Source organism: Leptosomus discolor, chromosome 9 (assembly GCF_034619465.1).
Source record: "Leptosomus discolor isolate bLepDis1 chromosome 9, bLepDis1.hap2, whole genome shotgun sequence".
NCBI lineage: Eukaryota > Metazoa > Chordata > Aves > Leptosomiformes > Leptosomidae > Leptosomus > Leptosomus discolor.
This window is the reverse complement of record NC_141399.1, coordinates 6,452,446-6,464,867: the sequence shown is the minus strand read 5'-3', so window position 1 is coordinate 6,464,867 and position 12,422 is coordinate 6,452,446. Positions and strand designations below refer to the sequence as shown.

At 42.0% G+C, this 12,422-nt stretch overlaps 1 protein-coding gene across 2 annotated transcripts in view; it reads left to right on the top strand.

Moving 5' to 3' along the window:
• The window catches only part of TAFA1 (TAFA chemokine like family member 1), a 230,397-nt gene extending 219,449 nt beyond the window's left edge, over nucleotides 1–10,948 (top strand). For both annotated transcript variants that reach the window (XM_086470217.1, XM_086470218.1), the window contains 2 exons: nucleotides 5,963–6,087; nucleotides 10,931–10,948. In XM_086470217.1, the coding sequence (XP_086326343.1) occupies nucleotides 5,963–6,087; nucleotides 10,931–10,948 (143 nt within the window). The remainder of the gene's footprint in view (nucleotides 1–5,962; nucleotides 6,088–10,930) is intronic.
• Nucleotides 10,949–12,422: the final 1,474 nt, after the last annotated feature.

The window sequence follows — 12,422 nt, the reverse complement described above, 5'->3', positions numbered from 1 at the left end:
GCCTGCGAGTCTCTGGGCTGTGCGTTTTCTCCCAGCCTACCCTCTGCCTGCGTCCTGTTGATCACCTGTCAGACAGCAGTTAGTCACCACTTTGAACAACTGAGTAGCTTCAGTTTAACGCAAGAACTTGAAGACTGAAAAGTGTGAAACGTAACCAGTTCAGGAGTTTCAACAAGTAAGGAAGTTTTAATCAAATGGATTGTGGATTTTTTTCCAAATATTGCTTGGTTGAAGAGGAAAGTGATGGAATGGTTAGTGTTTCCATGGTGAGTGTTGATTGACAGACGGCTGAACGTGAGCCAGCAGTGTGCTCAGGTGGCCGAGAAGGCCAATGGCATCCTGGCCTGTAATAGGAATAGTGTTGTCAGCAGGAACAGGGAGGTGGTCATTCCCCTGTACTCCGCTTCAGTGAGGCTGCACCTCAAGGCCAGTTTTGGGCCCCTCTCTACAAGAAGGACATTGAGGTGCTGGAGAGGGTACAGAGGCGGGCTGCCAAGCTAGTGAAGGATTTGGAGCATGTCTCTTATGAGGAACGGCTGATGGATCTGCAGCTGTTCAGCCTGGAGAAGGGAAGGCTGAGGGGAGACCTGATCGCTCTCTACAACTACCTGAAAGGAGGTTGTAGTGAGGCGGGGCTCGGTCTGTTCTCCCTAGTAACAAGCGATAGAACAAGGGGAAATGGCCTTAAGCTGCACCAGGGGAGGTTCAGGCTGGATATTAGGAAGGATTTCTTTACTGAAAGGGTTGTCAGGCACTGGAACAGCCTCCCCTGGAGGTGTTTAAGAGACGGGTGTATGTCGTACTTAGGGACATGGTTTGGTGGTGTTGATAGAGCTAGGACAAACATTGGACTCAATGATCTTGAAGGTCTCTTCTAACCAAAACTGTTCTATGATTCTATGATGCTATGATTTGATCTCAGTTTAGATGTAGATATTTGCAGGTGCTCAATGCGTTTTTACTGTCCTGTAATAGATTGTTACTGAAGTTCAAGGGGAGCAAGCTCTCTTCATGCACCAAACTTTGTGCTCCAGGTGATGCACAAGAACAAGCCAAAAAGCAGTCATCACCCTTGTGGAACCTACAAAGGTTCTTACGAACTTTGCAGGCTGAAGCCCAATTAATTCAGTCTAAGCTGGAAGTTCTCTACAGCCACCTAAGGCTTTGGGCATTGTGTTCTGCAACAAATGCATTTTTAAATGCAATAGAATTGTGTAAACACTAGCAAATATAAGCTGTTCTCTTGCTCTTTCCCTATATTCAATCTGATCCCCAGATCTCTTATCTGTAGTTTATTTCTCTGTTTGGTACACATGAACAGCAAATGCCATTTCAACCAAATGCTTTTTTGTCTGTTAATCCATGCAGACTAAATACATCAAAAGTTAAATATTTTGATTGGAAATTTTCTGTAGCTTTGCAAACAAAGATTAAAAAAACCCAGTGTAAATTGGACTGGAAAAAAATAATCTCAGTTTTCTGAAGAAAGTTTATTATCTCCCCAGCTCCACTAGTTATATGCTTAGAGTTTAATATTCTTATAAAAAAGTCATTTTCTCTAAAAGAACTCAGGTATAAGCAATCCCTTATTTACACTAGCAGGAGCTGGGAAACAAAAAAAGCCCACAAACCCAAACAAAGCAGGAGTAGTCAAGGCTCTTTTATATCACATCATATCACACCATATCATATCATATCATCATATCATATCATTTTTCTTTCCCCATGGCTGAGGGTTTCTGTCTCAGTCAAGTCAGCCTTGCATGAAAAAACTCCTGTGCTTCATGTATTCCCCAGACATTGAGAAGAACACAGTGAAAACCACGCCAAAACATTACAGGCATCTAATCAGCATGATGTGAGCTCTCGCAGCCTGTGACGCCTGGTGACTAACGGGAGTCTGTAATTCTCATCCAGAATTAACAGTTCAGGTCACCGAGAAGCTCAGGTTCCTCAGGATCTGGGAGATCTTGAATGCAAACCGCCCCAAGGGAAAGCATCTTAACTTTAACAATTCTTTCTCTCACACGACCGCTTCAGCACATCTCCTAACCTAAATGTGGAGATGCTGCATTGTATTCCTTGGGGAAGCTTTGTTCCCCCCTCCCCATATGGGTGTACCTAATCTCAAACGCAGCAAACTGTGATGCATTTTAAAGTTTTTCTTGCCTCTTTGAAGAGCGCTGGAGGTGTAAAACTTTGAAATCAGGTAGACCTCAAAGGAACATCAGTGCCCAAGAAGGACAACCGGTCCTAAAGATTAAAAGGCTCTTAATAGAAGAGAAAACCTATAAACACAGGACTCAAAGGAAATAATTTTCGTCGGGCTCTGGACACCCCTGCCACAGCATGGTGCTAAGGACTAAACCACAGCAAGCTTTGTAGTGCTTCAGACTTACAAAGGATTTTGCCCACTTACGTATTAGAGACAAATAGGAGCTTTTCATCCACAAATGTCCTTAGTTTCCCCCTTTATAAAAGGATCCTTGTCTCCAGCCCAGCTATACTGGGTAGGGACAGGTGAGGGTACTCACCAGTGGGCCCTTGGGTAGGCTACCTTGCGATTGTAACTGCACCGTGATCACAAATTCATGTGTGTACATACCAAAACCTGTACACTATTACATGATTCAGTTGACCTTAATGTTCAGCACTGACTTTGCATTTAATTATTTTTCAAGGTCAATATCTGAATACTTGGGCTGTATTTAACAGCGTCAATAAGTAGCTAGATCATTTTAATTGCTATGAACAGCATCGCTTCTCCATGCTGCCTCTCAGTCTGTATTCGTTGCACATCTCTATTGTAAACTCCCTAGGCCACGGTGTTCAGTTTTGTGGGTTTTAGTACCTAGCACAACAGGGTCTTCCTCCATGGTAATTTAATGCTACAGCACTGCTACTAGTAAATAATTGTGATCATCGCTTTTTATTCCATATCACAGGATATCTTCTCATGTATTCTGAGGATGCTCTGCTTTGATCACTGCTGTGAAGGCCAGTATTTAGCAGGATATATATTTTTCAGTTTGCCCACTGTACAATCTATTATTAGAGCGCAGCTTCAGCCCTCATGTGCCTTTTCATGCATAGCAAAGATCTCTTTTCTCCACTGTTAGCAGCATTAATGATACCCTTCTAAAAATGATGTGTGAATAGCATCATTAAACTGCCTTGCCTTGCAAGTGCAGGTGTAAAGGGGTTTTTTTTGTGTGTGTTGTGCATATGGAGAAATGATATATTACATTATAAAAACGAGGTATAAGCTGTGAGAAGAAATAGGAAAGACAACACAGAGAGCTAGATGATCATTGTAGGGTCCTTCCAACTGAACTATTCTGCTCTATTCTTCTATATTGTATTCTACTCTATCCTGAGCTTAGCTCACTTGCTCCAACTTACTCAACTCTTCTTCCAGACCAAAGGAGCCTTCAAACCCAAGGTGTTTCGGTGTTTCTCTCGGTGTTTCAAGTAAACTCAGCAGGTGAAAACCATATCCCTATTGGGACAGCCATTCAGCAAGGCTGTTGGCATAGGTGAAGCCCTGTTTTAGCAGTACTAACCTGGGACTCCTGAATTACAGTAGATTCCCATTAGAGTTAACAAGCTGGGCCAGAAATATTGGTTCTTATTCTGGTTTATTTTGCGCTAAAGTGAATGCATTCTAGCATGGCCCACCAAATACCCTGACCACACGCCACTCAGATCAACCAGGTACCTCAACAAGTGGCAGGGGCTGCTTTGTCCAGCTTATCTGAGGAACAACAATCTCACCTTTCCAAAGGAAGTCTTAATTGTGCTTTAAAGGAAATAAAAGTGAAATTTAATTAATGTATACTTGACCTTCTTTACAGGATTTCACACTCTATATTAACCATTTTCATTTCGCAGAGTTTACTACCAGCTTTATGTAAAAAAATCTTCCTTTCTGAGCAGGACATACCTATGTGTTCATTTAAACAATCTAAATTATTTCTCTCTGTTACGTTCTTACCTAAAGAATATGGTATTTGGCTTAGTTTGAGGGCAAGCTTGTGTACCTAAGTGTCCCATTTGTAAATATACATTCATAGTATTAGGTACCTACATGCTTGTATTTGTGTGAGTGTTTGTCAGTCTGCAGCAAAAGAAGCTGGATCAGAAAGTCAGGGGAGCATTAAGAAGAGGTAATTACCTAAGGCTGCCAGAAGAGTTTAAAGTGGCTGAGGGTTGACCCTGTTGGCAGTGGTACATTTTTCATGGACCACACTGGAAAACAAAATGCCAAATTGGAACAGTCCTGTGAAAAGGTAGTTTTCCTTTCAGAGCCAGATCAAAAGGGGAGCCATTCGTCGTAAACTAGGATTGGAACAATAAAGTCAGCTGCTCAGGTGGGACAACAGCAGGTCTGGTAAGATAGTGTGATGGGTATGACTGCGTAGATACTGCTGATGATACGTAACTTTGAAGAAGCTGTGGTCACCTGGTGCCTACCCAAAAACAAGAATGCAGTTCAAGCGTTACTGAAAATGCCAGAGTCTCTCTTTGTCCCTTGCTGAGTCTCTCTCTTCTACAGTCTCCTGCTCTCTGTGCCACATAAGGCCTCCTCTTGCACGATGAAATGGAATAGTGATACACACTTTTTAGTCTAGGAGTATCTATAGGTTTGGCACATTTATTTTTCAGTGTGGGTTGGTCATATGTTAGAGATTAGAGAAAAAGAGACTTGTAGCTTCGTCTGTGTAGCTGTGAATTAAGGGGATGGACATTAGTTGCAGCTGCAGCTGCATCTTTCGGTGTTTCCTTAGGATTTTGTGAGCAGAAACAGATTATAACTAGATAAAAAATGAATCAAGACTTTAATTATAGACTCTGAAATATCCTTAAATCAATGCCTTTGCAACAGGGCATTTTCCAGAGCAGAATGGTGTGATACAAGGCAGTCTGCTGCTTCAGAGGTGTTTTATGGCTTTGAAGCGGCTAGGTGGGGTGATATGAATGGGTTAAGCCCCTCTGTTTGAGTGAGTGTGTGAGAAGCTTTGACAGTTAGGCTTCATGAGTGCAACCATGAAATTAATTCTTGCCAGGGAAAACAAACCACAGACAGAGCCACTCACACACCAATTAGTCACAGTTTGCAAGGTTAGCTAAAGTTTATCAAAATCCCCAGCCAAAAAATGTCATTAAGATACAGTTAAGGTTATAGACAGATATCAATTCCCAGGCAAGAAACTTCATTAAGGTACACTCAAGGTGGTAAACACATGTGCCAATTAAATTCAAACAACAAGACCCAAACACTGTCATTATTTACAATGTTAAATATTTGGAAATTACAAGTTACTGCTAGAGATAATATGGTTTCTATAAAGTTCATAATCATGTTTCAACAAGCTAAACTTCTGCCACTGTTCAGTATTACCTTACCTTCTATTTCTAGCTGTGATGCTCCCTGCCATGCAATATTGTGAAAGCTAAAAGTCTACATGGGTTCAAATAATTCTGCACAGATTTGTGGAAGAAAAAGCCAACTGTAGGTACAGAAAGCAAAGCAGGCACTGTTTACTCTAGAGTACCCTGAGCCACAAGTCCTGAAGACCTGGAGAATATTCTGAGGAAAATGTCTTTCAGCTTGCCTTGTTCTTGTGTACGTCCATAAAGATCAGATGGGCCGCTCACGAAGATGGGCTGTTGAGGTGGGTGGTCCTTTAGCCTGAAGCAGTACTGCTGCCGTCACAGCATTCCCTGCAGTCACAGCACAACAGTAGACTGGAGCTCCTGTATAAGGAGGCCATCACAAGCAGTCTTAGAGAATATAGGATGCAAACCAAGCAATTAACTGTGAAATCCTTGCAACTAGATTCCAACTGAAAGGTTTAGAAGGGACACTCTGCCTCTTAAATGCGATGTTAGACCCTTGAGATATTATTTAATTAGATTTTTCATTATAACATAGTTGTGAACACTGTCTTTTCTCTTTTAGCTTCAATAGTGATTGGGAAATGGTGGTGTGAGATGGAGCCCTGCCTAGAAGGAGAGGAATGTAAGACGTTGCCTGATAATTCTGGATGGATGTGTGCGACTGGCAATAAAATCAAGACCACCAGAGTAAGTCGTCTTTCTGTCTATACCCAGGAGGCCTTAACAGAAAGGGGAGTCACTAATGATTGTTCACCCATATCTTTTCCATCATCATGTCTGCTGTAAAAGTCTTAAAGATCACTGCATACCTCCTTAGCCACGAAGCGCTTCTGGCCATAATTTAGTGAGAATTCAGAGGGATGCAGGCTGTTTGTCTGGGTCTGGGCTTGATAACTGGCAGGTTGGAGCTGCTGAATCACCAGGTCACTTTCTTATAGACATTGTCAGCTCAGAAAAAAAGCCAGTGCACATCACTGAGACCCTTTCTGGTGGCTAAAGGGAAGAATATTAGCTCAAAGGGATCTGCTGGATCCTACATCCATTCCTTGGCTGTTCCAGCCCACACCTGTATTAGCAGCTGTGTGGGTGCTTCGTAGCATGAAGCAGAGCTGAGGGCTCAACTCACCATCTGCATTTCAGGTCTCACTTCAGAGCAGCTCTAGCCCCACACACCCGTTAGTGACACACTCTTGAGGTGCTGAAGATGCAGGTAACAGAGACCAAGAGGTGGTGACAACTTTCACCATGCATTGCTAGGAAAATGCAAAGATATGGCTGCAAAGAGAGCGCGAATGAGCTGGCTAAACTGTTCCCACCCTGAGATTACTGTTGCAAAAAAAAACCCTGTTTTTCAAAAACAGATTCTAGCTTTTGTTTTTGCATTGTGCAACTGCTTCACAATCGTTTTCTTGAAACTGCCACCTATACCTGTATTCAACAATTTTAACTAAATTGTTTTCATACCATGATTGAATTTTTTTCTGAGAAAATTACATCGTTGTCAACTAAAAATATTTTTTATATAATAATAAATTTTGATTTTCAGTGAAGTGGAAAATAACTTTTGAAACGTGCTAAATGAAAAAAGCAAATTTTCAAGAAATTTTTCCCTGTTTATTTAGAAGTTCTAAATATTCATACCCAGCTACTAATTCACAGGAACAAGAAGCTTAGTGTCATGATTTCCTGACTTCTTTCTTTTTCTACAATCCTAACTCTAGTCATTTTTCACGTCTTCTAGGCCTTTTGTTGAAGAAGGAGATTTTACCCCAACTGATCCCCATGCCATCTGAATTATTTTTTTCCCTCCATATGATTTACCCCAGGATGAATGATTTCCATTCGCAAATCAAAATTGAACGGTGCCTTCTGGCATGGTTAATCTCACCACCACATTAAATTATTAGGATACATACTAATTTAGGAGGTTTTCTTTGCAGAAGGCAGTAAGTGACCCCCCGAAAACAGGATGCATACTATCTCTTTGCCATCTCCCAGAGTAAAGGAGAAAGCATGGAGGGAACTGTGATTTCTTGATTCAATTTCTTCCTGCAGTGTCACTGTTGCTGCAAACCACCCTATGCTCACAACAGATCTCTCCACGCTGAAGCACCACTGGAAGAACGCATCCTAATGTATGTGCCTTGCAGAGCAACTAAAAAAAAAACAACAGACATACTACACGTACTTTTCAGTGAGGCAACACTTTTCTCACTGAATTGGGGAATTAAAATGGAAGAAGGTGATATTAAAGAAGTAATGAGCAACACGAAGTAGTTGGTTATACTTTTGTTAAATTACAAAAATTCGGTACTTCTGCAGTCTGTTTGCAAATTATATAACTTAGGAATTGCATTTGCTTTTTCCTGTGAAATCGTCCTGCTCTTAACTCCCCCAACCCTCATCATATAAACTAGTTTTAGGCGATAGCCTGCATCTAGAAATGATTGCTAGAAATTCAGCAGCTTCATTAATATGCAGATGTATGGTCCAATCTATTCAGTATGCATTATTGTATTTCATTTAAATTAAATACTTACAGTTTGAGTGCTCATAACTGAAAAAAATATTTCTTCATTTACCCACAGGAGTTATTTTAATTAGCTTGTGAGGGAAGTACCTTATGGTGCCGCTTCCAGTAGAATTTTGCTTTGTGGCTTTAAAATATCATTACAGAACCCAAGTGACAAAGGCAACATGACATGATGTGCTTAGCAACTGTCTCTTGCATTTTCTAAGCAAAAATTCTACTTCATAATCCCTGAAACTTTGCTTGAATCCGTACTGCTGCGTCAAGTCTATCAAGATAAATATAAAATAATGGAAGCAATCAGATCCTGAAACAGGCATTTTTTTCTTTGTTTTGTCATTTCAGATGGCATCAGAGAAAAAGATTACTCTATAATCTGTACTGACCCCAATCCAGGCTGCAAGATTGGGCCATGTGTGTCTAATTTATGTAGTTAAGGAAGTTAAGAAAGCAGAAGAAACAAGACAAATCAGTCAACATCCTAGAAATATCTGTGGTGATTAGCCAAAACGCTAGAGCAAGTCACCATAGGCTGTAAACTGTAAACGGTTTTAATGAAGGCTTTCCCTTACACTAAATACATTTACGTTAGGCAGCTGCTGTCCTGACAAGGAAAACATTCACATTGATGACTCACAGGATTAAAATAAGTATTAGTATAGTCTTCAAGGCCCCCAGTAAGTCACATATAAGCATGGGTGTATGGGTGTGTACATATATATATGAATATATGTAACTTCTCAGTGTAATGTATTACTTCATGGATGATTCTCAGATTAATACTGATTAGTGTCAGAGGAAGGCGGACAACAGATCCACTGAAGGCTTTGCCAGCACATCTTCCCACTCCTTCCTTTTCATACATTTATTCCTGTGTTTAGTCCTTTATCATAGTTCACTAATTAAGTTGTTAGAGCCAAAGATATAAAGCTCACAGCCTCTGTAAATCGATTTGTTTTCTATTGATGGTCAGAGCAGGTGACAAACACTGGGAAGAAATCATTTTGTAATTCAATTTTTGGAGCCGTTTCAATGTTTTTTTCAATCCCTATTCACTCCTCTTTTTTTCAAGAACACAAGTTTCAATGCTTTCCTTAAAAATGCGGGGCTCTTGGAGCTGTACTAAGACCCGGGTGGAGATCACATCACTATGTTTCAGCAGAACAACCGGCACATGGGAGACGCAAGGGCACGGTCTCAGTCTGGGTGCTGGGAGATGGTGCCCACAAGGCACATAAATGCCTTGCTGAACCAGAGCTGCTGGAAACCATGAAACACAGCTCTCTGTGCACCCCGTGTTTTGTCACTTCCCATCTGAGTGAGGGAGTCACTCATAAGCTCTTGACATTGGATTGGTGTCTGCGCACAACTCCCGCACATCGCTTTGCAGGGCCCCTGAGGAGCGCAGTGCTCTTCCCCAGGGCTTCCTGCCTGGGCTCATGTGCACATGGTGCTGAAAAATGCACTTTTTATGTAATCCACACTAATAACACCTGGCATTCATGTGCTAGTGTTTAGATACTTCAACAAGCAGTTTTTCTGCTGATACTGTGGAGAATGCAAATTGAAGCGTTGAGCACTTGGGGCTCAGCTCGGAGCATCTCTCCCAGCTTCACAGCCTGCATCCTCCATTACAGCCCACCTACCCCCCAGTTTCCAGAGTAACACTTGGTTTACCGTACATTTTGCCATCGGAGAAATGCAGGCCGTTTTACAGTGCCCCGAGGGACCCGAGCATCACGTTTCTTAGCAGCCGCTGCTCATCTCATGCTGCACCTGAGGTGTCCACGGCCCCTTGGCACCATGGTCCCTGGTCATTCACTGCTCCTACGCCAATCACACGAATTCTTGAGGCAGTGTGCAAACGGGAAGGGTTGTATTCATCCCCAAGAGAGAAAACTCAGCAGGGTCACTTGTCAGTGGCAAACCAGGAGAGCAGAAAATGGGAAACGGGGGAAGGAAGGAAATGGTAAATGAACATAGAGTTTTATTTTCTTTTTTTTAAGATGTTCAACTAGGTTAATACGTCAGATGATTTCCAAATTGAAGTTTTCTTTACAGCAGTGAATAAACCCCTTTATTTTTGTGATAAAAGTCTTTGTAATTAAGAGGTCAATTCAAAGCAGTAGAGCACAGGGTAGTAAATATCTCTTGCTGTAGGACTTAGCTGCATTTCATCATATCACCTAGTGCTTAGCTAATAATTTATAGCCCTGATCTAATGCCCGAGCCTGCTCGTATACAAGTCAGTTTGTGTTTCATTGCTGACCTAGTCGTCTAGCAAAGGGCTGGACCCCTTGTGCTGCTCATCTGTGTGTATCGGTGTGAGAAAGAAACAAAAGCCTCTCCTCAAGAAAGATATTTTTGCTTCTGGTCAGTCGTTCTTATTTCAGTCTCCTAAAGAAAACCTCTGGGCGGTGTTGTTTCCTCTTCAAGCCATTAGTGCGTTCACTCAGATCAGTTGTGGTGTTAGTCATAAAGAGCGATGGTTTTACGGTCTGTTGCAGGCCATGTTATCTCTCCCAAGGTGAGTAGATGAAGTCGGTCGGACTTTCCAGTCTATTATATAGCTAGTCACTCCCATCCTGCCCCTCCTTGGATAAGTGGGTTGGTGGAGGTCCAAATGAACCTGAAAGATGGATCCACCTACATGTCCTTGTCCAGCAGAAGCTACTAGCATCACTCTGAGAAGGGGAGAGTGGAAGGCTGGGATGAGCATGGCCCCATGCCCAAAGCTGTCCTAGCACCTCCTGCACCACCAGCCCAGGCGATGGGTGCGCATCCAGGATCTCCCAAGGCACAGGCAGGAGCTCACTCAGGGCCTGCCTTTTGCACATCCTTAAATCCCTGCAGTCCCAAGAGAACCCCCCCCCCCAAAAAAAAATATTGTGACTTAAAGTCAGCTATAGCATGAGTAGGGCAAATTGCCACAAAGCCTGGATTTTTCTTTCCTCTTATAACGTATTTTATATATCTGACTCTCACACTTTCTTACTGCAGATCCACCCGAGGACCTAACAGAGCGCCGTCTGCCTGGAGACAGTGAAAGCCCTGCTGATTTATGAGGACAAAGTATTGAAAATTTAAAACCATCTCAGCATTTACAAGCCAAATGGATTTCTTATTTGCACTTAGACTGTTTACCAGATAACAACAGTGGCTTTACTGTGTGAAAGAAAGTATTCAGTGGAAATAACGCCCCTGGTTTTTGACAGCTGAAAATAAAAATGAAGAAAATGGTTCCTTTGGTAAAGTTTCCAAGATTGCAAAGTACAAACAACAGTTTAAGTTTGGATCTACAAATTACTTTATACCAGTTAAAGTATATATATAGAAATATATATATATTATTATATGATATTTTGAAATAAAAGCCTCGCTCTTCAAGAAATTGAATAGTACCACACTTTGCTGCAGCTGCTGGGGTTTTTTTATTTTTTTTTTTGTAACGGGCTGGAAGATCCCTACCTGTTTCAGAGAGAAATGTGGCAGTGAAGAGGCAAAGCAAACCTGCTGCGGTACAAGGACGCCTAAGAGCTACACAAATCCTACCGATGCGGCATTCAGAGTTTCCTGTTCCCTTCGGCAGAATTTCGAGGGCATTTGTTGTTCCACTTTGTGTTCTGGAGGCTTTTCCCCTTGTGCAATACTAGCATGCTGGCTTTGCTTCGTTAACCATACTTGATTGATATATAACAATGATAATTCTATCCTCTTCCAAGAAAATATTTTTAGAGCTGTTAGATATTCCATGAAGAAGAGACGGACAGCTACTGAGTGAAGTACAGTATGTATTAAAAGTTTATTTGGCAGAGTTTGGTAGACTGTGAGCTCCCTTCTTATTAAAGATGTACTGTACGTACAATGTCTTCAGACTTTGTATAGCTCGTAGAGACTACAGTAAAAACCCAGTAACCAACTCCAAAGCTTTGCGTTGTTGGCTCACTAATTCTTTGGAACAACAACAAAGCTATTTCTTTCCAGACCAACATGCGAGAGGGCTTTTACATACGGTTTGGTTTTTTACGAGCCCATTTGCAGTTGGTGAACAAGCATCTCAGCTTAAGCGAATGCCTCTGTGGACACCTCGAATGCTCAGGCACACCCGCACGCGAGGGACTGCCTGGCTGTGCGCTCTTATCCCACAGCACACGTGGGAGAATGACCTAAATTTAAGCTTCCCTCGTTGCAAGCCAGGCTAATGCTCATTGAGAGCATTTGCCACCAGCTAAAAGCATACACGTTGGCAATTCCATGGCACAGTAAATGCACAAAGGGTTGTGGTAAACAAATTGTGTCTGAGCACTCCTTTTGTTTGAGGAATAGTTTCTTTCAGTTTGATTTAATCTGTTTCTTACTAAGGTGAATTCAGCTAAGATGAGGTGCACTTCAGCAAGGGTGCGTCCACAGAGACATCGATCCACTCGCTGCGAGCGGTTTGAATTCCCATTTCTAGCTAAGCTGATGCTGTTCACCATGCTGCCCGGCCCTT